This window comes from Ciconia boyciana, chromosome 10 (assembly GCF_034638445.1).
Source record: "Ciconia boyciana chromosome 10, ASM3463844v1, whole genome shotgun sequence".
NCBI lineage: Eukaryota > Metazoa > Chordata > Aves > Ciconiiformes > Ciconiidae > Ciconia > Ciconia boyciana.
The window spans coordinates 41,671,587-41,697,339 of record NC_132943.1 but is presented as its reverse complement, the minus strand read 5'-3'; the positions used below and the strand labels follow the sequence as shown (position 1 = coordinate 41,697,339).

Sequence of the window (25,753 nt, the reverse complement as noted above, 5' to 3'; positions counted from 1 at the left end):
TTCAGCCGTGTTTCCAGCAACGGAAGGAAACGTTTTCCCCTGTGAGGACTAAACCTAGCTGAGGCCAAACCCAAAATATTTTGCATATTTACAATGCTCTAGGTTCATGTGCAAAGCAAGCCAAGTCACCTTGGCCTTTCTAGGGTGCACTGTACCAGTCAGATTTGGTCATGGACCATATCCTGTGTGGGCTGATAAACGATAAAGAGCTGAGAACTTCCTAGAAGGAGCTTTAAGTGGCATATTGCCATGGGAAAATCCTACTGCCTGATAAGAGCCTGTCTCTTGACTCTTTTGTTCTGCTGTGCATTGTAGTTTGAGCATGGGTGAATGCTATCAAGGATAAACAGCTAGTTAGGAATTTATAGAGGCATCTAAGACAAATAAACAGGAGTTTGCCCAACTTGAAATTAACAGGAGATAGAGATGGGCATATTTTTCAATGCCTGGCACCAACAGGGACCACCATGTTTCTCAGGGAAGCAACCAGGAGTCTCTCCAAGGGGGAAGCCAGAGGCTCCATCAGCAATGCAATGGACACTTACAGGTGGTCCGGGGTATCCAACCTCTCCTTTCTGACCGGGTGCCCCAGGATCTCCTGCATTTCCCTAGAGAGAGAGAGAGCAGAGAAGTCCTCCCCATTAACATCTGCAGGAGGACTCCCAGGAACATGGGTCAACACTTGGGGGAAAAGATGGGTACATCTTTCAGGCCGTTCATGCAGAAGGGAAAAGTTGTGTCATGGTCCAACTTACTCTGCGGCCCCTGTTTCCTTTAGGGCCGGGGCCTCCAGCACCACCACGGTCACCAGGTCCACCCTGGTTGGGGAAAAAGACAAACGGTAGCTCTAAATCTGCACAGGATCATAGGTAACAGCTACATGGCTAGGAAAATGAATGCATAGCTCATGGGCTGTACCGTACCTTGGGCCCTGAGTAGCCTATGAAGCCGCGTTCCCCCTGAAACAACATAAAGGTTTATTTGAGTATGTTTTAGAAAATGAACCTGATTCTGCAGGCAGATCTGTAACAACTGAAGGAATTACATGATGGAAGGAAAAGAGAGAGACTGCAAATTAGTTTTGCAATTTTGTTCCTCATATGATTAATAAAAAGCAAATAGCCACTCTTTTTAAGGTCTGGTTGCTCCTCTAAGGCTAATTTCAACTGTAGAGGAGCTGTCAGAGATGCTGGCACATTGTTTTCAAAGTCCCACAGACATTCATGGGGCTCTCTGCCTAAAAGGTACAAAAACATTACGCTTTCTCCTTGGAGAAGCTGATTTACATAGGCAAAACCAAGGCAAAGGCAGATGGGAACGGTTCGAAGAGTCTTGCCTGATTTTCTCACCAGGGTACACATAGGGCTGATTTTTGTCCCTGTATGTATCTGACTCCACCGAGGCTCTGCCCTGGCCCATCTGCACTGGAGACCTTGGCTACTTCCGTGTCCGTGGTGACTCGTGTTGGTAGATGGGCATGCTGAGCATACACCTACCTTTCTGCCTTTAGGACCTGGGCCACCAATTCCATCTCGTCCATCATCACCCTAAAATTGGAAAGCCAAAGTCATTAATATCCAGTCATATGTGAATAGCTTAAACCTCACAGATCCAGCAGCATCAATAGAAAGAAGAACCCACTGATGCCACAGGCCTTTGAGAAGTCCTTCTGTAGATGAAATTATTGCAAGGAAAAAAAGGCACAAAAAGGTGGTGTCAAAACTACAAATCTGAATTAAAACCCGCTTAGTATACACATATAACATGTAAAACCCAGGTGGAAGTCAGCAATGGGGAGCGGGTTAGGAAGTCAGTCAATGCTAGGGGTGTGCTTATAGCTCTGTCTGACCCAAGCTTGTCCTCCCTTGCTTTGCACAAACCATTTTTTCCTCAGTTGGCTCCTCATTATACGGAGTAAAGAGAATGAGGCCCCATGAAAGCCCCCACTTAGTCCATACATCTTTTTTATGGGTTACTTTGGACTAGCACATGGGGTCAGCTTCAGGGTGTCTACCCATCCCTCATGCAATGAGCCAGGACAAGGCCAAGCAACTCTGGACAGCCTCTGCCCTGCAGGCTGATCTCTGAGATGTTAGAAGTCACTTTTCAAGTGAATGTAATTCTCCTCCTCAAAGGGACTACCGTTACCAACTGTACTCATGCCAGCTGAAGACATAAAGATGATTTCCCTCTCTCATGTGGTACTATGGAGGATGCAAAGTCCATAGGGGAGCTAAACGCTCTGCTGTGAAGGGCTGTGGCCCGTTTGCTACAGGAGAGGGTTCAGCCCAGCAGCCTTAAAGGTATGAGCGCATGGCCACACTTACCATCTCTCCTCGTGGGCCCTGCTGTCCATTTGGCCCTTTGGGTCCAGGGTTTCCAGGCTCACCCTGAAAACAGGAGCATCTGTTAAAGCATGTGCTGAAACTCCAGGCAACTCTGAGCCTTTCCCAGTCCATCAGCACTGGTTTCTTTACATAGACCAGTCTGCAGTGGTCCTTGCAGCAGAAAGTCATGACTGGACCTACGCGGCCAGCAATGCTACAAAATGTTTGCTCTTTAGTGGGACCTTTAGTGATTTCAGGAAAGCTGAGCAATGGGACATGGGAGACCAGCCAGCTCCCACCACAGAAAGGTGTTTGCTTTTCATAAACACTGCAAAAATAAAAGCTCCCAAGCTCTGGGGATTTTGCCAGTGCAAATGGACAGTGGAGCAGCCATGGGAATGAACCAGTGTGTGTGTGAATCTGGAGAGATAAAACCATACGGAGGTTCTGGAGGGATCCAGCACAACCACCTTCCCCTGTGGGCATCGGCTGAGAATCTGCCCTGGAAAATTACTTGGGAATCTTGGTTACTCAATTACTTTGGTCTCTCTGTTCAGTGAAATGGGAGCCTAACGAAACAACCAGAGCATAGACCTTGCTCTACTCCACACTGTGCAAGCCAGTGGAAACGAGCTAATTTCATCCCGAGAGGTTCATCTCAAGTATTTTTTTAAGCTCACTCCTATCCAGAAGCTTTTTCATTGCTGTTTTAGTTGCTGATGCCCAATGGTCATGAATACAAACCTTTCGTCCCGGGGGACCGATCCTGCCCCGCTCTCCTGGGGTTCCTGCTGGTCCACCACCGGCCTGGAACGGAAACAGGGGGAGGCATGTTGGCAACGTGTCAAGAAAACTGGGTGCCAGAAACTAGGGGGTTGGGTGACCATAGAAACATGTATTAACTACTAGGGCTGGTGCCTCTCAAAGCACCTTAGGAAATTCAGAAGTCTAAGTCACAGTCAGGAAGAGCTGAAGGGCCAGGTCAGTTCAATGCAAATGTCCCTAGAGAACCCCCCTGGGAAAGGTGTAAGTAGGAAGGGCAAAGTCCTGCTCAGGATGAGGAAATGCAAGATGTGTCTGGCTTTATGGCCATGAGTCTTGCTGGGGTATGCAGCGGGAGGGAGAAAAAAAATGCATGGGGGGCCCCCAGCAGGCATGTGAGATGGTCATGCTCTGGCTTCAGAGGCTGAAACGTCACGGAGGATGCCCTGCCAGTCACTCAGGAATGTTCTCGAATTAAGATCGCAAACCATAATGGGCCAAACGCTGGAGTCGTGACTCCTTTGCGGTTGCTTTTAACTCTTTCTCTTCTGTCATTCTTGATCAAGAAATCTTTAGCATAAGTTGAGAGGAGAATCATACTGGAAGAGTTTGTTATAAGAGAGTGAAACAGAGTTGGAGGGAGGGGGAATGGAAAGACGCATCGGCTTCATCTTATGAGCTCAGCAAGGTGTTCTTGCTGAGCATAGTTGGGTCAATGGCTGAGAAGCAGCAGAAGGGTTTACCCTGGGTCCAGGAATGCCCTGCTCTCCTCTTATGCCTGGCGTGCCAGTCTGGCCGGGCGGACCCTGTGCAGGGAGAAAAGGGAGGCTGCATCAACACATGGGCAGAACACACCAGTGCTACACAAGATCTCAAGGGAAAGCAAATGCTGCAGCACCCGAGAGGTGGTTTTCAAACACGTCACGCCTTGGATGGTGTGAATGCAGTGGCAGGCTTGATGTCCCGGGGCGGGACAGCCAGGCCACAGCGCACCCAAAAAATACCCAAATCCCGACAGTCCTCACTGCTGAGACTCTTTGAGGAAGTGGCTGGGATGAAATAACGCAACAGCATCATGAGGTAAGACGTTTACTTTGCTGTAAGCTCACTGACCTGGGGCCCTCTCGTGCCTTGTTCTCCAGCTGGCCCTGGTTGACCGAGCGAGCCCTTGGTACCCTTGAAGTGCAAAACAGGACAACGCAGGTTAGCATGGGGGGACATGGTCTACACCATGGGGAGGGAAAGGAGATCTCAGGGCATTTACAGCTGCATAAAGAGCAGGGAGGAACAGTTGTTTGGGTTTTTTTTGCAGAATATGGTTATAGCAGAGAATGAGCACAGAACTGGCAGGGTAATTTGCCTCCTGCAATCAACGAGCATCAATCTCCTTTATGCTTTGGCCCCGTTATGCTGCTCCAGCAGCACGTGGAGATGAAGCATCTGACCAGGGAACGGGCAGCCCCAGGCACATGGACGGCTGGTTTTGCACCGAGTCCAGCAAGGAGCATACAGGGAGATGAGCCTGAGGAGGAGGAGAGAAATTTGGAGGAGAGAGAAGGCAGAGAGGAAGAAGCAAAGTCTGCATATCTCTTCTCTTGGTACATCCTTCGGGGTGCTGTGGCTGCCAGTGGCGTGGCAGGAGACCCAGGTGTCATCCCCATCACCACTTACCTTAACTCCTATCACTCCCCTTCGTCCTGTCATACCCTGCCAATAAAGAAACGATGACACTTGTTACACAAGTATGCAAGCACACATTTCTCTATTGCTTTTAGATCTGTGTATCGCCACTTCTCTTAGCCCACAATTACGTTTGAATAGTTTAAACTACTGGGGAGAGAGAAATCCACATGGCCAGCTCTCTTAAATCAAACTTTGGCATGTTTTCTCCTCCCTCGCATCCCCCAACCCTCCACCACATGAGTTGCTCCCTCACGCGTGCAGGAGCGTGCCACAGTCCCTGGGCCACGTGCCCTGGGGGACAGGCGGCAGTGGAGCAGCAGGGAATGCATCCCCAGACATCCCAGCTACACCAGCTCCAGTTTGGTTTTTGCCTTTTAAAATCCAGCAGCCAAATGCAGATGCAGATGCCAGAGTAAATGAGGTGTAACTCCACTGATCTGAGCACTGAGTTACTTGCATGGGAATAAATTCAGGATTAGACCTTTAAAGTCTATACGAGCCAGCAAACCACCAGGCATTTTCCTTTTGAGGTTGTTGGTTTTTTTTTTAGGTTGAAGTCCTGAAGCTTGTGAAACAAAATACATGGAAAGGCAGGAGGGAAAAAGTTATTGTCAATCTAAGGGTCTGGCAGCTCACCTTCCTCCCGACTCCACCGTCTTGGCCGTCCAGCCCTGCCAGCCCCGGCTCTCCCTAAGGGAAAAGCAAAACTCAAGTGAGAGCCCTGAGATGAGCAGGCACTGGGAAAATAGATTCAATTCTCAAAAAATGGGTCTTTTCATGCTCTTACACAAGTTACTTGATATTCCTGCATCTGTGGAAATCCTTTTAACAACTCACAGAGACTTTCCATCAAGTTTCTGAGCTAGCACAAGCTGACATTCCCATTCTTTGGGAAATGCCTTCTGACGTTTTAAGACGCATTTTTATTCTGAACTGATATTAAAACAAATGGGTTTTGAAATTTTCCAAGGAGCGCGTGGGTTGTTTTTTTTTTTTTTTTCCAAAGGTTTCAGGTGAATCAGGATGTTCAGATTTGGTATCAGCTAAACAGTTCTCTGCTTTTGTATACGACCCGCAAGAACATATGAAGTTAATTTCCAAGTACAAAGTTGTTTTCAGTGACAATATCCAAAAAGGCACTGTAAAATAATAATAAGAAGAAAAAAGCACTAAACTGACGTCTTCCCAGAGAAAGTTTTGGTTGCAAACCAACATTTTCTAGTGGAAAAATATTCCACCTGACAAGGCATGATGAGTTTAAGAAACTTGCACCTTTTGGCAGCATCCTTTTTTCTTACTTTCTCTGTCCCGTCCTATTGTAAAGACCAAAAAACAACAAAAGACAACAAAAACTTTACCATTGGTCCAATTTCACCCTTTTGGCCTCTGGATCCCCGTTGAGTATTATCAACTCCTGAATCTCCCTGAAAGCAATAGAGCAATGAGAAACATCTGTGTAAGTGGGACATGAAAGTCAGACATCATCGACTGCTCTGCTGTAGCTCAGAACCCACATTTATTTTCTTTTTTTCTTTTTTGACTGAGTTAGATGAAGTTTTATTGGTGTTTTCAGACAGACACAGCTTTTCAGCTGAGAAATAATAATATTGAAGAGGAGGAAGGGGAATTTTAATATAATGAAACAGTGATTGACAGGTTGGTATCAAGAGGCATGTGTTACCCATATGTCATCTCCGAGTCCTTGCTCTGTCGCTGGACCTGCCACTGTCAAGAGGCATTTAATAAGCCTGAGTGCGTGCTTGCTGATGACGCCCCAGGACTGGTGGAAAGTGGGTAGAAAACCAAGAAGATGCTGTAGCAATATTTACCGGATCTCCACGGAGCCCACGGTCACCTCGTTCTCCTCGTTCTCCTTTAACTCCCTTATCACCCTGCAGGAAGAGACGGAGAGTTAGGGAGAGCAGCCCTTGCCTTCCAAAAGCATCTCTGCTGCCACGCACCTCTGCCCAGGTCCTCAAGCCTGAGGGGAGCATAACGGCTTTCCACCCTCCCCTGGCTCAAATCCACCTTTTCACCATCATTTAGCCCCGTTGTAAATGTGATAAAAGCCTACCCTCCTGCCAGGGTATCCCTTCTCTCCAGAGGAGCCGGGCAAACCCTTGTCTCCCTAAAAAAGAAAAATGTTTTAGAATATTTGCCGCTTTCAAGTCGCTTCTTAGATGCTTCAGCAAAGCATCTCGTTATAAAGAGAAAAGCAATTAAAATGACTGACCTCTTCTCCATCAATGCCATCCAGACCCATTTCTCCCAGTTCACCCTGCAGAAGAGAGGCGAATGCTCACCAAGGGAAAGGGGAACGGGGAGGGGGATACCGATGCGTCCATATGCTCACGCCCACCACTGTGGCATGAGGATATAGCTCCATACCTTCTCTCCTGGGAATCCCCGAGAACCCTAAAGAGATCAGAAAAGGGAGTTACTCCGCTTTTGCGCAGTTCATCACCGTGGGAAGCAGTGGGGAAGGGGGCTGTGCTTGGTGGCAGACCCAGAGGCAGGACCGGGACAGGACAGCCAGGGCTTGCTGCACCAGGGTTCCACTGTCCCTTATTTCTCTTATGCCAATCTTCTTCTTCAGCTGCCTCCTCCACACTCGTGCCGAGATAAAATAAGTGCATCGTGGGGTTTAGCCAGCTGATCCAATAAAATAGCTTACCCCTTAGCCACAACTCTTTCTCCACTGACTTTCTTGTCTCCCTGCACCCATTTTTATATGAATCCAGATCCCGTCTCGGTGCCTTTGTCCAAAGCTGGACAGCTTTTTAGAGACTCAGTATCTCAGCTGCAACTAATGGGCTCGGTTCATGCACTCCTCTGCTCCCTGCCAGAGGATCCTGTGTTCAGAGCAAATGGTAGGAAACATCCCCTTAATATCGCTGAATATTTCCCATAAATACTATGTTTCACCACCTTTTCTGGCTTGTGGCGCGGCTGCTGTCCTGAACGATTCACTCAAGGTTCCTCTTTAAAGGCTCACTTTTCTCCCTCCTCCCCAACAGCAGATTTCCATCCACACGCCATCCCAGCCCTGGGCCAAGACACACACACACGCCACTTCTTGGTGTTAAGAACAAATCCATGTCTTCTCACATCTTTCCCCTAGAGCCAGACTGCAGAAAATAAATCAGCCTTGTCTGCAGATTGAGCCTGGGTCACTGGGCTGCCCTTTCGCTCTTCATAGCAATGCTAAAGCCATGACACCCGCTGAAAGCCTTGGTGCTTGGCCAGGTGGACACCACCACTCAAGTGGGCTTGGCGGCTGTTGTGTGACATCCTAAAGCAGCAGGAGTTGCCCTCGGTGGACTCCCACCAGCTGGACCCTGGGTCTGCTCCATGCAGGCTCCTTCCACACGTACCTTGGTTCCTCTGTGCCCGGGGCATCCCTGGAAACCCTGTGTCCCATTCACACCCGGTGGTCCACGCTCACCCTGTTGCATGGAGGGGAAAATGCAATGGTCAGGGTTTGCCTGCTAAGCGCACTTCTCCAGCTAACTGCATGCATCAGCAAGCGCAGGAGGAGGCTTGGAAGCACAGGAGCAAACAGAGCATCTGGTTTTGAAAGGTCAGCGCCTGGCCACCCCACCATCTCCTGCCCACAGCCTTCCTCTGCAAGTCTTCATCACTGAGAGAGAAACATCCTTCCCAAATTCTCAGCTATGGAAGAGCTTTATAAAACTTCTCCTTCAAAAATAAAATGACAGGATGAAACTCTCAGAGCTCTGCATAGATGTCTAATCCCATCTTGATGTCTAATCCCATCTTGACCTTAAAGCCCCTGGAAAACATATTGCACGTGATATCTGACAGCAGCATTTGGCCCCTGCCTGTGCTATTGGAAAAACGATGAGCACCACCAGCCCCTTGGCCTCAGCTTCACCTCCTGGGCGTGATGTGTGGGGAGTTGTTTATTCCAGGGGTGACGTGGGATTCACTAATTAAGAGTTTGGATGAAACGGTGCTAGTAAGAAGTCACGGGACTCATGTTATCTGCCACTGTGATGGATAGAAACACCCCTTCTTGGTCCCATTCTTGCACTAACTCAAATCTTTCAGCTGCATTTGGTATGGATAACTTTGGCATAGGCTGCAGCTTCAATGAAGCTGGGGATTTTATTGTGTTCATAATCACTCTGCCCTGCTCACACGTGTTTGGGATCAGCTGCAAACATTCCTACCTGCCATGGAGGAATAGCACAGAGCTGGGTCACATCAAGTAATGGGAGTTATTCCCCCTGTCATGCCTTCTCCAGCTCTCAAGGAGCTTCTTACTGACCATTTTCCAGGAGCAGCTGGGACCAGCAGCTCAGGCCATCAGGTGGGGGAAACACAAAGTTATGCTTGCTCTCTTGTCTAATCCATGCCCACATCCCCAGCAGAAAATACTTAGTGAAAAAGCCTCCAAATGCTTCACTGCAGTGAGGTCCCCAATTTGAGCAGTACCGTGCAGAGCAGGAGTAATCACTCACCGGTCCTCCTTCATCACCAGGATAGCCTCCGTAGCCAAGATCACCTGTGGCACCCTAGAAGACAACAGAGAGGATTCTGCATTTCTTTCTGTGATCTCCCTCTAAATTGATGTTCAGGATTTCCTTAGATTTGCACAAAGCAGCTGCTTGGTCATCTATGTAAACAAGTTAATGAGGGAAGCCCTTTGACATCCCTAAATTATTTCACAAGACACTTCACCCTCTCCTTCCATCCACTCATCCCTGCCCTCTTTGTTGTTTGACAACACAGAGACTGTGAGGGAAAGGAAGAAGAGCAGCTCCAGCTGCTGTGCATGGCCCAAGGCCAGTTTTAAAATGGAGATGTGGAAAATGTAAGCGGAGATGACCTCCCCATTAGCATCACCCATTACAACGTACGCAGCCTGCATGTCACCCACCCATCACCACCGTGGTGGACATTGACCTTGCACAGGGACCCTTCATCCCCAGATGAAGTGACCTACCTTTGGTCCTATGGGGCCTGGCACACCTCTGTCCCCTCTCTGCCCCGAGCACTTGCACGGGACCTTGCAGCACGTCCTCTCTGCAATGTTGTCCTGCAGCAAAACGCACATGAGACAACAGGAAGGTGTTAGAAACCCATGATAGAGCCCCAGTGCCATAACTCCTGCAAGCCTTCGAGACTGTGCAATTGCTCCTGTGGCAAGCATAACATCAGTCTGGCAGCATTTTGGGGTCTCTCTCTGCCTTGAAACACCCACGACAGCAGAAGAAGGTGGTGTGTGTTGGTAGACTGGTTAGGTTGCATGGTTAGGAAGCAGCAGTCAACGTTATCTTTTGGATATCAGAGGCAAGGGTTTAAATGGGAACTGCATGGGCCAGAATTCATAGGAGTATTTAGTAGGAGATCAGTCCCCAGAGAGGTGCCTGTCACTGAAGAGAGCAATCTCATCTCCAAAGAAACAAATCCAGGCTGTGGAATAGGCCACGAGAAAGTTGTTGCAGTGAGTAGCTCACCAGCAACCTGCAGGCTGAGAACAATTTGCGAGCAGCACAGGAAAAGAGGGGGGGGAAAAAGAAAAAGATACGGATTCAGAGAAATCACAGCTTGGTTTTGCATCATCCAATAGAAAGAAAAAAGTCTCTTTCTTTGCCAAGTACATTGCTGGCTGCAAACATTTCCTGCCAGCTTTGCACATTTACATTTTGAAAGGATTTTCCTAGGCAACTGAATTACTTGGGGATGGGCTGAAGACTAGCTCTTATCCCAAAAAACAAGGTTCACTCTGAAGTGGCTGCACTTTGATTTGCGGAGAAGGGCCCAGCAAGGTTACCACAGGGATCAGTGGTTAAGCCCAAACTTATTAAATCTACTGGAAAAGGAGCTTAACGATGCTGGTAGCAGATGTGAAGTTGGGAGGAACTGGACATACCGAGGTTGATGATAGCAAATTAACTCAATGAACTCAAGAGGGACTACATACATGGGAGGGAATTAAATCTGTGAAGAAGAAGGGGTAACTCCATCTGTTAAAAGCATGTCTGAAATACAGGCAGTGTATCAACTTGGGGAAAGAAACCTAGAAAGCAGTGCTTCTGCAAGAGATTTAGCACTGACAAGGCATGACAGTGCATTACCCACAAGGTTAAAAAAACAACAGTATAAATATAGGCGGAGGGCGGGCTTTTTGGCACGGCAGCTTTTGATGGCATCTTATCCCTTCCCATTTGACCTAATCCCACTGTGCTGTAGCCTTGGCTGGAGAACGGCTTCTCCAGGAGTGGTACAAGACCGGGCAGCGCCATGATCTGCTCTTAACTTTATTTGCTGTGGCGTCTGTAAAAGGAGCTGACATGAGGTAGAGAGGGGAGAGGACCAGAGCCAAGAGGGCGTAATTCAGCCACAGTTCAGCCCCGCAGGAGATCCAGCCGTCGGCTTTCCTCCAGCATTACAAGGCAGTGCTGCCTGCGCCAAGTTACTTACGAGCTGCTCTGCCAGCTCGAAATCCAAGTCCAGTAGATTAACTCTGAGCGGTCTGTTGTAGGTGAACCCACGACCAAACTCCAGCTGCATCACTTTGTCAAAATTGCTCACTCGGTCCAGCCCAACGAAGATGAGAGCGTTGACACCTGAGAGGAGGGGAAGCAGAAGGGGCTGTGTGATGGGGTGAGGTGCTCTGCAGAGCCTGCACACCCTCCCCTGTAAGGACGGGTCGTTATCCCCCTCTTTGATTGCAAACGGAGCTTATTCAATCGAGAACAAGCATCTTCAAGCACAGTTAGTGCAAGTTACCCACACGCTTAGGTGCCAGCAGGTAGCTAAATATCACAGGACGGCAATGAAGAACAGCAAGTGCACGTGGGAATCATGAAATCCTTATTCATTACTATCAAAAGCTGGTGGATTAATGAGAAATGGTGGTAAAATGGGCCACATGTTAACATAGACTATAATCACTGCCTTGAAGAGTAAAAAAGTTACCTTCTGTATGCAAAGCAGACGAGGCAGCCTCCAGCTGATCTATCGAGTCATCTGCACCATCGGTAAAATGGATTATGACCTGGGAGAGAAACAAATATATGTCAGGACCCAGGATATTTCAGGTGTGAAACACAATCAGTGTGCAACCTGAAGGGCCTTCTTCCAGGGGACACTTCATCTGAGAGGAGATGGGAGAATTGCTACACCCTTTCCAGGCCACGAAGCTTTGCGTTTCTGTGCCAGATTTTGGTACATCGTACCATGCAGGTGTTTGTTCCTAAAGCACAAACAGGGAAAATCTGGAAAGCAATCGTCTGCAGCCAAGCAGTTCGTGGGTACTGACTGCAATAAAATCGATTTAATGAATACATTTATTTGATTTATTATGAATATACAGTTGGTTGCCAACTAAAATACATCAGAAGTCAGCTTTCCTGGCCAACACCATCCCAGTGGCCTTGGTTTTGACTTACCTTGGTGCTGCCAGAGGACGCGGATCTGAATTTACTCAGGTAGGACCTCAGCGTATCTGCTGTGAGAAGATAGGGACCGCGGGTTCGCATGCCTTGAAACCTCTCGAAGAGCTCAGGCTGGTACTCGGAGAAGTCCAGTCCCTCCACGGGTCCCGCCCGAGTCTGGGCCATGATGGCTACCCTGACGTTGGGCGCCTGGTTGCCGGTGCAGCTGATCTTCTGCATCTGCGTTATTCTGTTTAGCACAGACTCGACTCTGGACTCTAGACCTCTCTGGGAATTAAATATATTTTGGCCAGGCCCGACATCTGTGACATCGAAGCCAAGTATCACATCTAAGTCGCAATCTGAAAGGGAAATGCAGAAAGAGAGGAGAGGAGAAGAGAGGAGGGCATCACCGCTGAGCAATACGACCATTGCTTTTCAAGTAATGACTTTCCTTGTTACTCTGTTAGTCATTAGAGAAGACACTCTCTGCGTCGAGAACTGCCACCATTTGATACACAAGTGCCTCAGGCTTTCTTTCATCATAGCAATGATAACCTGGGAAAATCTGCATTTCATTAATTGAAAAATTTTTTTCCTGTGCAATTGTTGCTTAGCATTGAGGTGAGCCTAAACCAAGTCTAAGAGAATTTTGCATCTTCATCAGGCAGCCAAGACCACTGCTTTCTCTCTCCACTGCACGAAAACCTGTCAGTACTTGCACAGTGTGCACGCATGCACAAGCCCGTGCTTGAAGCGACCGTCCTGCAGTCAGGGGGATGTACGGGGAGGTGACAACCAGATGGCTGATCTCAAGTCCCTGAAATGCATAGCTAGGATTTATATGGGATAGCTGGGAATTAGTGCAGAAAGAAGCACTGAAGTTGCTCAGCTCAAGCTCAGGAGGTGATGCACAGTCTGCCCTTCTGCAGGAACATTTAGCGTGGGCCCTGCAGCCACCGAGCTGCCCATTGGTGTGGAGCACGGGGAAATCAGGCTGCTGGATGCCTTTTGACTGGCTATAACATCTCCTGTGCCTACATGGGCTTTCAAGCAGGGAGGTGTTTGAAATTTCTGCGTTATCAATCACACTGGAGCTGCACTCGAGAAGCACTCACGGTCACCGCCAGCAGCAGTTTGCTTCTCCCTGCGCTCAGTCTTTTGCCTCGGCTGGAGCTGCTGCTCAGCTCAGGGCTGCTGTGACTCTCCTTCAGCTTCTCCAGAGGTCTGGGAGATGCCTCTGCTCAAAAGCCGGAGGGCTGAGCAGCGGCCAGTTGTGCTGGGAGTAGGACTCGCCGTACCGCAGTAGGTTAAACCAGCTGCTGGGAGTCTGGTCTGACAGCAATACCGGCTCGCTTACTCACTCCAAGTAGCCAAATCATGGGATTCCTTTTTAAGGCAATTTTGCCTTAAACTACAACCACTCGTGCCCTAGCTTTTTCTCATATACTTGTCACGAGATCAAGTGGGCACCCGGGATGATCTGGCAAGAGAAATTCAGATTTCCAGCACACCATGCGTGCCAGGGACTGAATGGCCAAGGGGTCCAATTGGCTTGTTATAAACACAGTGGGCAAAACAAGGACCATCACTTTTCGTTTTGGCACTAAACGGTTTGGTCTGCCAACGTGCTACTGGCATCATATGCCTACGCATCTGGGGAGGACGGTAGTGAGATTTAGTCTAAAGGCAGCTAAATAAAGGAACCCCTCGGATGCGGTGGTAGGAAGCCGGTGATTTAGTGCCTGCCTGTCATATCTGAAATTATTCCACCATGACTGCACCTCTGCGGTGATGGTACACCAGACATTCACGTGCTGAACACACGAATAGGCAGCTCTTGTACCAAAGGCTTGCAGCCTACCACCACGCTCATGGAGGAGGTCTGAGCCCATGCTGCACCTCAGGCTATAGGCAAAGCACAAGACGAGGCTGGACGAGTCCATCAAAACGCGTTGGATATTAAAAGCCATCCTCGGGAATGACCTGAGCACATTATGAAAGGATTGCCCTTACCTCTTGTAACATCTGTCGTTCCTGGGCACAATTTCTCCTCCATAGCGGCTTCCAGAGTAACCAGGACCTGCTCGTTCAGCTCAGAGAGCTCCTGGGCTGTGGACGCTCTGAAGCTCGTGGCACTCTCGCTGGCCAGCCTGCTGACTTCCTTCAGGTCGATGTTTCTCACGCCAACCGCAAATACCTTGACGCCTTTCTGTGCGATTTCCAAGGAGGCACTCGGCCCATCGTCCAAGGACTTCCCACCTGTGACAATGAAGGCAATCTGGGGCACTCTCTGGTCGATTCGGCTGCCGGCTTCCTTCACGAAGTGTTTTGCCTGGATGTGCTTGATGGCTGCGCCGGTGTTCGCCACTCGGCCGCCTTTGTAGATGACTTTGTTGATGGCATCTAAAATCTGAGGTTTGGTGGAGTAGTCCTTGAGGAAAAACTCATCAGTGACATCCGAGTTGTACTGGGCCAGTCCTACCTGGATAGAGTCGCCATCCCTATAAATGGCATCCACCACAGAGTAGACAAACTGGAGAACTTCTTGGAAGTTATCCCTGCCCAGATTGATGGAGCCATCCAGCAAAAACACAATGTCAGCTTGCTTTTTACCTGCTGAAAAGATTACAAAGAAAACACAGTTATTAATAATTGTTTGTGGCATCTATAATATTTAAGATGCTTAGCGTTTGGTGAAGTACTGTTGCGTTTCTCTCTTCTTTCTACCTTTTTAGTTTCATCAGTCTTTGGCATGATTTCACATCCATACAAGAAGAAAGGTTTTATACAACACATTTATATACTTCACACAACATCGCTTGTTTTGGTGATAGACACCCTTATCTCATTTCAAATTTAATTCTATTCTTTCCTATGCTCGACAAGATCTTCTTCAAAGGCTTCTTTAAAGCAATGTGACTAAACAGTTGGGAATCAAAAGGTGTTATTATGTTGAGCATAGGAAAGAATCATTTTCACATTATACAAATTCTATCTGTGCTCTGTCCAGAAAAGTCTAGAGGGTGAATAGCAGTCTTACCAGGTCCTAGAAATCCAGGGGTTTCTGTTGTAGGTATCGGAAGCTCTTCAAGAATACTCTGCAGCTTCTTCTCTAAAGTTGGGAGTCCTGTGAAGTCCTGCACCACAAGCACGCGCTCAGGATCATTGGTAATGACCTGCAGCTGGTCCCTGTCCACGTTCCTGGCTCCGACACCCAGAGGTTTAATGCTGGTTGAAGTGATCACGTTAGCAGGCCTGTTCACATCATCCTGGGACCGGTCTCCGAGGATGACGACTAGGTGCTGGGGCACTGCATCTTCTATCCTGCTCCCCGCAGACTTGATGAAGTAGTTCTTCACCACATAGTCTAAGGCTTTGCCAGCATTCACAGGGGATCCCCCTCTAAGCCTCAAGCGGCGGATGGCTTGCAGGACAGCATTTTTGGACTTGTGGGTCTTCAGGTAGAACTCAGGGAAGACGTTATTGCTGAACTGCACCACGCCGATTCGCACTTTGTTTGGCCCAACTTCCAGCTGCTGAACAATTCTGCTGATGAAATCCCGAATGTGAGCAAGCCCATCGGGCCTAACACTGTCAGAGCTGTCAATAAGGAAGACTATGTCCTTTTCATCACCAGAAGAATCTGCAGGGAAGGAAGAAGAGAGGAAATGATTTGTGTGCCAAGTCTTTGTTTAAGCTTTGCCGGAGGATTTCTGTGCTATCTGCTCTCGTGTGATGTAAAACTGCATGGCATATTTTAGCCAACTTTAAGCATGGTGCTTTGGGGAGCCTCTCCAAAAGGGCTTGTGTGCAAGCGTGCGTGCGTGTGTTAACAGTCTGCCTAGTATTTGAAGCATGCATTACTCAGAGCCTTATCTGTTTCATTCATTAATGCTCTTCTCTGGATTTGTCAATGTTTCCAGCTTCATTTTGCCCCAGATTTATGTCTCTTTCCTAGAGAGCTGCTAAATGGGAATGGGCAATTGTACACATTGCAGTATTTGACTTGAAAATCAAAATAGGTAACGTATTTAGGTACTTGACTTGAAAATTGTAAGTTATAATGTATTTAGGTACTGGGGTAGAATTTCCACATATCTAAAAGTTTCCTTCTAAAACTGTACATGTGCTACACCTTTGCTTTTATCTAAGGAAAACCTTGGTTTATAGAGAAGGGATGGAAAGTTATTTACACATTTGGGCAACATTTACTTGAATAGCAACCCAGAGGCCACCGGTGTTGGCAGAGCCTTACCTGGGGGGAGTTGCACATCTCCCAACAGCCGTCTGATTTGGTCCCCAGTCAGGGTTTCAACAGGAGTCAGCAGCTTCTGCTCGAGGCTGGGCAGTTCCTGGAAGCTGGAGACTTGGAATACATAATCAGGACTAAGGGAAATCCGTACCATCTCCTCAGGATCCATGTTCTTCGCTACCACCATAGGTGCCACCCCCACTTGTTTGACTTGGAGTGATGGGTACTCTAAGTCATCGTCAGACTTGCGGGAGGAGAGGATGATCAAAAACTGAGGGACGCCCTCCTCTATGCGGCTCCCGGAGGGCCGGGTGAAGATGGTCTTTGCCACGAACTCAAGGGCCTCCCCCACGTTCACCTGCTGGCCACCCTGCGGCCGCAGCTGTCTCACGGCGCTCTGCACCTCATCTTTGGTGGAGTGGGCGTTGAGCAGGAACTCCACATGGGGATGCTCACTGAACTGGACCACCGAAATCCTGGTGGTGTCAAAGCCCACGTCCAGGTTGTTCACTATCCTCTCAATGAGATCACGGACAAGGTAGAACTCCTGGGCGGCATAGCGGGAGCCGTCAACCATGAACACGACGTCCCTCTTTACACCCGCTGCAGGAAAGAAGGCAGCCATCAGAAGATGCATGAGGTATTGCTTATGGAGAGCAGCTAAGCTCATCATCTACATCACTGGCCCATGCCTTTGGCCACGGGGAGGATGCTCATTTTTTCGTTGCCTGTAATATCTCCTGGGAGCCCCAGCAAGCAGCTCTGGGTTCAACCCAGAGACAGGACCAGTCTGCTAGGCACATCCCCAAGACAGTGCAAGAACAGCAACTTCCAGAGCAAAGGAAGCAAGAGGGAGCAGGGGAAACCTGCAACAGTAATTCCTTGTGGGATCTCCACCCAAGGAAACGTAGCCTGGTGATGCTCCTTATTCAGGGCAGGTTGCCAGGCAGCCTGGAGTTGTTTTACACTCAGTACCACCCCTCTTTCTTTGGCTTTGTCCTCTAGGAAAGCTTCTATCCTATTATTATCTCAGCTTCTGCCTTTCCAGGGTGATTTTTTGCTTCCTAATAAAATGTTTTCTGCAGTGGTAATTCAGGTCAGAGCCTGAATTACCGCTGAATATCACACTGATAAATGGGGATGGAGGAAAGCAAGTCTGGCTCTGAAGGGAAGGAACAGATAGAGTAGGATGGTGCACTTCAAAGGGACTCATCTGGGGTAGGTACCCTTCATCCCAGGCATATGCTGGCTGGATTTCATTCCAAGCGAGACCAGAAATGGAAGATCTGATCCTTTTCCTGATGCCTGCTTCCAGATTCCCTTCCCCCAGTGAATGAGCGTGGCAAATGTAAGACACATCAGCAGGTCTTACATTTACCAGAAAGCTGCCCTTGACTTTGAAGGTGTCCCTGTAGCATCTAAATGACGCAATTTCCTTTCCAGGAGGAATAGCATGGACTTAAAATCCATCTACTTAAAATAAGATTAAGGTCATAGTATTCACTTTGTGGGTCTTCCATGTGGATACAGCATGGACCACCTTGAGGGACTGGGCGGCTCAGCTTAATTACATAGCTCCTACCAACCCTAAGCACATCAACAGTGAGACCAAGATGGACTTGGAGTCTTAGCCGTGACCATCTTTGCTTTTTTCAGTTTGTGTTGCAACCATGATGTTACTAAACATCATATTTTGCCGCTGGCTCTCGGTGCAGACACAAACATCTTCTCACCTGGGCTGGGTGATGTAAAAACCAGATCGGGGGCAAGTGACTCTATCTCTTTCTTCGTCAGCCGGATGACTCTGTTCGAGATGACCTGCTGCACTGTATCCAGCTGGCTGAAGTCAGGCACAGAGATAGCAAAATCTGGGAGGAAGGAAATCGTCTGCAGCTCTGTGAGGTCGGCATTTCCAATCCCGATGCCGAAGGGCACCGTGCCACTCGTCTTCAGGACCACCGAGGGCCTCCTCACGTCATCCTGGGACCGGTCAGCAGTCAACAGAATCAGGAACTGCGGGACGCCCTCTGCTATCCTGCTGCCGCTCGACACCGTGAACACGTTCTTGATGAGATAGTCGAGGGCTGCTCCAGTGTTCAGAGGAGATCCTCCCATAACCTTCAGCTCCTGGATGGCGCTGATGAGATCCGCTTTGTCTTCGTGGGTGTCGAGTAAGAACTCGGGTTGTATGACGTTGCTGTACTGTGCGACGGCGACGCGGACCTTGTCACGACCAATATCCAGGCTTTCAACAACTCTTTGGACAAAGGTCTTCAGTAGAGGGAAACCTCTTCTGACACCATCCGAGCCATCAATTAGAAACACCACATCCTTCTTCTCACCTCTCTCAACTACTGTTTGAGACAAGTAAGGGAAGGGGGGAATAAGTGAGATTCTCTTTTGCAGTGATTATTATTCTCCCCATACATTGAGGAGTACAAAAGCTCAGGGAGGGGAAAGCGAGGTGTCAGGATGGGTGGTTTGGTTCCTTTGCCATCGGATGCAATCCCTGGCGAAGAGGCAGATGGGTGGAAGTCGGTGGAAACTGCAGTGCAACGCATGCAGTGCCTTACCCACCAAGTCATAGAATCATAGACCCATAGGAAATAGGGTGCCAAGGGACTCCGGGTGCCATCTCCTACCTGAGGCTGGGAGAAGATGTCTGCTCCCAAGGGGGCTGGGAAGCTGGCACGTGGCTTTGCAATATGCAACAGGAGTCTGGGGCATCAGGGATCTTTTGCTCCCAGAGAAAACTGAGTTTCTGAATGAAATGGCATACTGCAGAGAGGGTGCTCACAGGGAGCCAGTAAAGAGAGGGAGAGACAAGCTTTTCTGAGGCATCACTGAACTTGGAAATAAATAATCCTGCATATGCTCAGATAAAATAAGAATTTGCTGGAAAGGATATCCAACTGAAAATGCTGAAATGCTTTTCTAAAATGCTAGACACCGATTTTTTAATTTTTTTTTTTGCTAACTTCAAACACAAAAAAATACTAATTGTGACCAAATATTCTTTTTTTAAAAAAAACCAAGACCGTGAAATGTCAAAGATCAGAGAACTGTTGACGCGTTCTGCTATGGACTAACAGAATTGCAAAGCTTTGGCTCAGCCAAGCAGAAAACATCACTGCCTCTCAAACACAGCAACTGGTGGATGGCATCCCCAAAAGTGCCGTTGGCTTGTTTACAGCAGGATCAAGTGGGACCAGCAGGAGCATGATCTGTCCCTCTGAAGAAAATCTTAAATATCTGCTTATAAATGCTAGACATATAAAGAGTTAACAAGGGCAGCTGGAGTCTTAATGAAGACTTCAGATCAAGTTTATTATTTAACAGGGATGTTGGAAAATTAGGGGGTTAATGCTTGGGCCTGGAATATTATATATAGCTTGTGTTGAGCAATACAAGTAGGAAGAGGGAGCAGACATTGCCTGGTGTATCGCAGTTTCATACACTTCATCTAAAGTTCAGGAGCAGGGGAAGAGAGTCCTATCAAAAGTCTCTGGGTAGCAGATAAAGAAGAAAAAAATATGGGTACTCTTATGAGGTGGCTCTCTTTTAGCCAAGAATACTAGGAAAAGTAGGTGGGTGCAGCTATTTGTGAGCAATTAGCACAATTATTCACAGTACTTGATGGTCAAAGGGATTCGAAATGATCTTGACAAGACAGAAATGGTTTGAAAGGGGGGATGCAATTCAAGAGCACTAGTTACGTTAGTCTATGTTGAGGAAGAAGCTGCACAAATACAGGAAGGGCAATGACTCCGCATGGAAAGGATGGGGTAAGAGATGACCAGGGGACACCATCGTTACCCTCTGGTCATTTGGAGCAGGCTGACGTTGGAGATACAAGGGTGAAAAGGTAGAAAACCTACAAGACCTACAAGGAAAGATTGAATGAGCTGGACATGCAGCTGGTGACATGAGAACTGCGACAAGATGGCAAGCTTAAAGTAAATGAAAGGCTGTCACACAAAACACGGGAATGAGCTGACATCTGTATCCTTCTTGAGTTGAAGGAAATGTAAAAGGCTTAAACTATGACTAGGAAGGCAGAGGTTTGACATTAAGGAAAAGTATCTACTGATACAGATAAAAGCAATGGAACAGATTGATTATGGAGGCTGGGAAATCTCCTCCACCGGAGGGTTTTCAGAACAGATTAGACCAATGTCAGCTGGTTCTGGACAAGAAGATCCTGTTGGGGACAAGGGTATGTAGCAGGTGGCACCCTGAGATCCCTTCCAGCCCTATTTCTTTTTTATGTTTCTATGATTCTAAGTCCATCTGCCCAGGACTTTTACGGAGAGATGATGTGGATGTTATTACACTTTTCCTTGTCCCCACCTGCTGTTGGGAGACAGGTTAATTCTCAAATTAGAGCTGCCTCAGGAGATTACACAGCTGGACATGCGTAATTTCCAGTACTGCAATGTGAATTTATAATTGGGGCCGTGTGATTCTTTTTATGATTTTTTTTTTATTCTTCAATTAATCCATAGTCATCTATGTGCTTAAATTGAGTCAAGAGCATCTAATTTATTAGTGCATAGGTACAAAATGTAGAAACTGCCGTCATATCCCATAAGAAATAACGGAGCAAGAGTGAAACCAGCGCGCTGCAGTGCTCCTTACTCCCTACCACTCCTCCAGAAAAGGGAGGATAGAAAGAGAAATCAAGACAAGCCTTTATTTGCTTCTTCTAGCCCTTGCCCAGCATTGCACATCAATTCATGCAAGATCTCTGGGGCAACGACTCTTTGTTATTTCAGGTTTGTACCATGTTTTACACACTGGTAACAGCACCTACTGCAGCTCTTGCAGCTGAACAAAAGGCTTTTTCCTTACTTATCTTTAAAATTCAGTTTGGACCTTAATGCTTCGCTGGATCAGGGTCTGACCAGAGGAGAATCCAAGTACAATAGCAGTTTCTACATAATCGTTTTAAACATCACCAGACCCAATTGCCCCAGTTACCAATTGAGGGGGGCACGTAAGTGGTGTCTTTCAGCCTCTTGGAAACCCCAGGGGTCCCTGTACCTGTTGGCTGAAGCTGTATAGTTTTCAACAGGTTGACTATGTTTGGCTGAAGCTCTGAAATCCGAGAGAGGGAGTCAACGTTCAGAATGAATTGCGGGGCGTAAACGATCCTTTCCAGCTCTGCAGGGTCGGCATTTTTGGCTTTGATAGCAAAGGTCACAACTCCAGCTTGCTTCAGAGCATCTGATGGTTGCTCCACATCGTCGGTTGATCTCCCAGCAGCAAGGAGGACCAAAAACTGAGGAACCCCTTCTTCGATCCTGCTTCCAGCTTCCTTCACAAACAGCCTCCTTATAGCTTCATCTAGCGCAGCTCCAATGTTCAGTTGCTTCCCGGTTTTTATCTTCATCCTTTTCACTTTGAGGAGCATGTCTTGCTTAGACGGGAGTTCGGCAAAGCCAAATTCAACCTGGATGGTGTCACTGAATTGAACTACAGCTACTCGCGTGGCATCGGGACCCACATTCAGGTCAGAAATGACTCTGTGTACAAAGTCCCGGACGGCAGGAAAGCTACCCAAGAGGTTGGCTGAGCCATCAATCAGGAATAAAATATCTTTCTTGCTTTCTAGAATAAATTCACAAATGAAAAGAGGGGAAAAAAAAGATATGAAGGCATTTTTCTTCTTAAACGTCATCCTAGAAACTTCTCTGCAAATTAGCTGGGTTTCAATATGCAAAGCAAGTAATTTTCATTTACCAAAGTATTCAGAAGCTACAGGACTAAACAGTACCTTTGACTTATTTATCTGAGGAATAAGGGGAAGCAAGGACACCTCTATCCTAAGACTCAATAAATTCAGGCACCAGATAGTCATATCATATATTGTATCGCATCATATCAGTCATATCATAGATTGTCTGTTCCAGATTAGGCCAGTGATGTTTATGGTCTAGCAATATGCTGATAATACAGGCATGAAGTACAACAGCAGCGGAGGGCTGGGGTTTTTTTCCTATTTAAAGTCTCAGTAGATAACAAGTAGACATTAGTTCATACATACATAACCACACAAAGCATTTTCTGTATTCTCTTAAAGTTCTTCTCCCAGTTGCATCACAAGGAGCATCTAAATCCATAGGCGAGTTATGACTTTGAGAGGAGAAAAAAGCCTTTTACCTGTTTCCATTTGATGCCCTTTTAATCTTATTGAATATCCAAGGCAAAACCAAGCATCTCATATCTGTGTGTCTTAACATTTTTCATATTAATCTTAATGGTCTCCTTTCCATACTAAACAATCCTGGTTGTTCTTATGTCTTCATATGCACATAGCCACAATAAGGGAATTAGTGAGCAAATACCTGCTTAAAAAGGGTTAAACCTGCCAACAGCCTTTGGGTTTAATGTTGGAGGATAACTTTGAATATCTGGAGTCAAGTTCAGCCTCTGTGACAGCCTGATAACAGCACTTTGACAAAGTGGCTCTAGGGAAGGATTTGGCCACCTGTACCTGGCTAGACCTCTGCTCCTCTGTGCTCTTTGGCACGACTTTAACCTTTCCACACCTTGTGGCCTTTAACCTTTCCAAACCTTTCCACACTCCCTGTGGCCAAAAGTTCATGCTCCCATTGCCTGAGCTAGTGCAGATGGTGCATTTACAGGTTGTGACATTATTATGGCAACAGAAAGGGAACACCTGAGTCAGTGACTGGTGGGCATAGACTCACTCGGATCCTCCTTCAGTCCTGACCTGCCAAAAGTCTTAAAATTGTGCTGTCTTTAAAGTGTGGTAGCAATGACTTGAACAACATTAAGAGCTGCCAGCGTCAAGCCACACATTGATGGTTAAGCACAACCCTAACCGCTTTGATGACTCAGGGCCTTGGACAGACGTGAAGGTGTACATTGGGAACAAACAGTCAAGAGAAACAAGATTAACTTAATGCAGTCAACATGAAGGAAGGTAGGTATTACCTGTTGGGGCGAGTGGAACCTCTTCCACACCTCCACTAACATATGTTGTTATAGGCTTATTTAACTCCTGGGGTAAAGCTGCCAGAGCACTGAAATCATCCATAAAATATACCATTCTTGGATTAAAGGCAATCTGTTCAAGTTCTGCCTTATCCGCACTCCTAACTCCAACAGCAAAAGTCAGCACTCCGGCCCGAGCTAATTCATTGGAAACTTGCAAGAAGGGATCGGCAGACCTCCCTGCCGTCACCAGGACTAGGACCTGCGGCACTTGTTCATTTATTCTGCTCCCACCAGCTTCCGTGAAGTGATTCGAAAGCACAAAGTTCAGTGCAGAGCCAGTGTTCAGCACTGACCCCCCCTTGGGCCTCAGCTGCCCCATACGTTGAATTATGTCTGATTTGGTTTGGTACGAGTATAGAAAGAACTCAGTTTTAGGAGTGTCGCTAAATTGCACTAAGCCAACTCGGATTTTGTCACTGCCGACATCAAGGTAGTTAACTAGGGTGGCAACAAAGTCACGCACAAAGGGGAAGTTGGCATTTCCGACGTTGAGTGATCCATCCAAAAGAAAGATGATATCCCTTTTGGTTACTTGAACTGCAGTAGAGCACAGAAAATAACATGAGACATCACAGAAAACAAAAATAGAAATTTTTTTTCATGTGTGCATACAGCATATGCTGTACACGCATGTAAACCTTGTTAGGAGGAAGGGGGGAGAAAAAGAGAAGAGAAAGAGTGTGATCAGCACAGAAGTAACAAGGACCTTGCTGGAAATTACTAAATTGGGCAGGGGAGGTTCCTGACGTGTATTGAAAAGTCTTTTAAATGCCAGGTTTATCAACGGGCCTCAGTCTCTGTTATGGCAGATGCTTTCAATGGCTGCTAATGCCAGAGCTGCATGCTCTGGGCCAGATCCTTAGCCTGCAAAAGGCAGCTTCATTGATTTTGGTGGAGCAACACTGAATTACACCTACACCTTGTTTATCTGCAAGTCACCACGCATTTACTTGGGGCTTTCCAATGAAGCTTTAGGGAACATTTCTGCTCTCTGGCACCTAAAGTGTGCACTGTCACTAGCACCCCCAGCACTATCACCTCCTTATTAAGCAATCCCCCATTCCACGGGGATGCTCCCATGCATCCCTAGATGTAGAGAACCATGTCCTGCCCTGCAGCGACTTCCATGGTCACGCTGTGCAGCCAGCAGCGGCTGGCTCGCGGTGCAGAGTTAGGCTCCACTTGCATGGGAAAGCACTTCTGCCAAGTAACCAATTTGGTTGGTATTTTGAGTGGGTATTAAAAATAGCTTTTACTAGTAGGCTTAGAAAAGCTGGTCCTGACGAGGCTGCAACGGCTGCCTGAGACACCTGCCTTTTTGACATCTGCATTTGATGCAGAAAACTGCATGTTGATGTCTGCAGTCACAGACATCCATTTTGGGGGCTGTTGAAGGGGGAGAAATTTCCCACTTGTGGCAGTAACCAGTCAGTTCTCGGCTCCTTTTTTAAGGTTAAATCTTTCCTGGGCTGTGTCCCAGAATCTGAGCCCCAAGACACAGATCTGCAACATCACCCCAAAGACACCACAGGATCATCCCCCTGTGCTTTTTGTTCCGAACACATCACGTCCAGATGACAGACCAAAATTCCAAAACTTTAAACAAGACCTCAGAGAACTGATGAGTGGGCTCATCCAATGCATCCCCCCTGGATGCCTTCCTCCAAAAAAGTTATTTGAGAATATATTTATGCCCATTGCTAATTCTGTTCAATTATCTTTCTGTTTAAAGCATTTACCCATGGGTATATGGCTATATTAATCCATCTCTCTAGCTTGCCTTGTCCTATATATAAAATACATAAATACCGAGATATTAAAACCAAAAGGGAGAAAAGGGCTCTTTGGAGTACAGGCATTGCTCTGAGATTTTACAGATTGTTTTGGCTTTCTATATTTTCAATTTTTCCCAGAAAAGTGCCATTCAAGGCTCAGGGTGAGATGATATCTAGTTGAAATGTAACAGACTGCCCAGTGTCAAAATCAGTTATGTTCCTAATAATAGTCGTTTTATGGAGTAGGATATGATTACTTGCTTATTGTGTATGTGAATAGCTGTGAGTACAGTAGAGCAAAAGGAGTGGGAAAAAAAGAGAAGCTGCATGAATGACCTTTAAAGAACAAGTATAGGAACATTTTTAATTTACATTGAAAAATAAAAATGTCAGGTTTGATGTATAGCCATGCAAAACTGTATTAGCAGGAAACACATTCTGAAAAAAAGCTTATTAAATGATAAGTCCCGTGATATTCATCTTAATTAAGGACAAGTATTGGCAAACGGATTTTAAAATGTC

The 25,753-nt window shown here is 47.1% G+C and overlaps 1 protein-coding gene across 12 annotated transcripts in view; it reads right to left on the bottom strand.

The window, feature by feature from the left end:
* Positions 1–25,753, bottom strand: part of COL6A3 (collagen type VI alpha 3 chain) — a 63,883-nt gene that overhangs the window by 16,862 nt on the left and 21,268 nt on the right. For 7 of the 12 annotated variants that reach the window (XM_072875514.1, XM_072875515.1, XM_072875511.1 and 4 more), the window contains 27 exons: positions 23,394–23,993; positions 21,477–22,043; positions 18,167–18,787; positions 16,437–17,036; positions 15,222–15,824; positions 14,195–14,797; positions 12,194–12,540; positions 11,721–11,799; positions 11,223–11,368; positions 9,742–9,834; positions 9,257–9,310; positions 8,147–8,218; positions 7,161–7,187; positions 7,006–7,050; positions 6,847–6,900; positions 6,602–6,664; positions 6,131–6,196; positions 5,409–5,462; positions 4,761–4,796; positions 4,203–4,265; positions 3,833–3,895; positions 3,072–3,134; positions 2,328–2,390; positions 1,497–1,547; positions 924–959; positions 756–818; positions 546–608 (listed from right to left, as the gene is read on the bottom strand). In XM_072875514.1, the coding sequence (XP_072731615.1) occupies positions 546–608; positions 756–818; positions 924–959; positions 1,497–1,547; positions 2,328–2,390; positions 3,072–3,134; positions 3,833–3,895; positions 4,203–4,265; positions 4,761–4,796; positions 5,409–5,462; positions 6,131–6,196; positions 6,602–6,664; positions 6,847–6,900; positions 7,006–7,050; positions 7,161–7,187; positions 8,147–8,218; positions 9,257–9,310; positions 9,742–9,834; positions 11,223–11,368; positions 11,721–11,799; positions 12,194–12,540; positions 14,195–14,797; positions 15,222–15,824; positions 16,437–17,036; positions 18,167–18,787; positions 21,477–22,043; positions 23,394–23,993 (5,195 nt within the window). The remainder of the gene's footprint in view (positions 1–545; positions 609–755; positions 819–923; positions 960–1,496; positions 1,548–2,327; positions 2,391–3,071; positions 3,135–3,832; positions 3,896–4,202; positions 4,266–4,760; positions 4,797–5,408; positions 5,463–6,130; positions 6,197–6,601; positions 6,665–6,846; positions 6,901–7,005; positions 7,051–7,160; positions 7,188–8,146; positions 8,219–9,256; positions 9,311–9,741; positions 9,835–11,222; positions 11,369–11,720; positions 11,800–12,193; positions 12,541–14,194; positions 14,798–15,221; positions 15,825–16,436; positions 17,037–18,166; positions 18,788–21,476; positions 22,044–23,393; positions 23,994–25,753) is intronic. The other 5 variants (XM_072875516.1, XM_072875521.1, XM_072875510.1 and 2 more) reach the window with 4 other exon arrangements.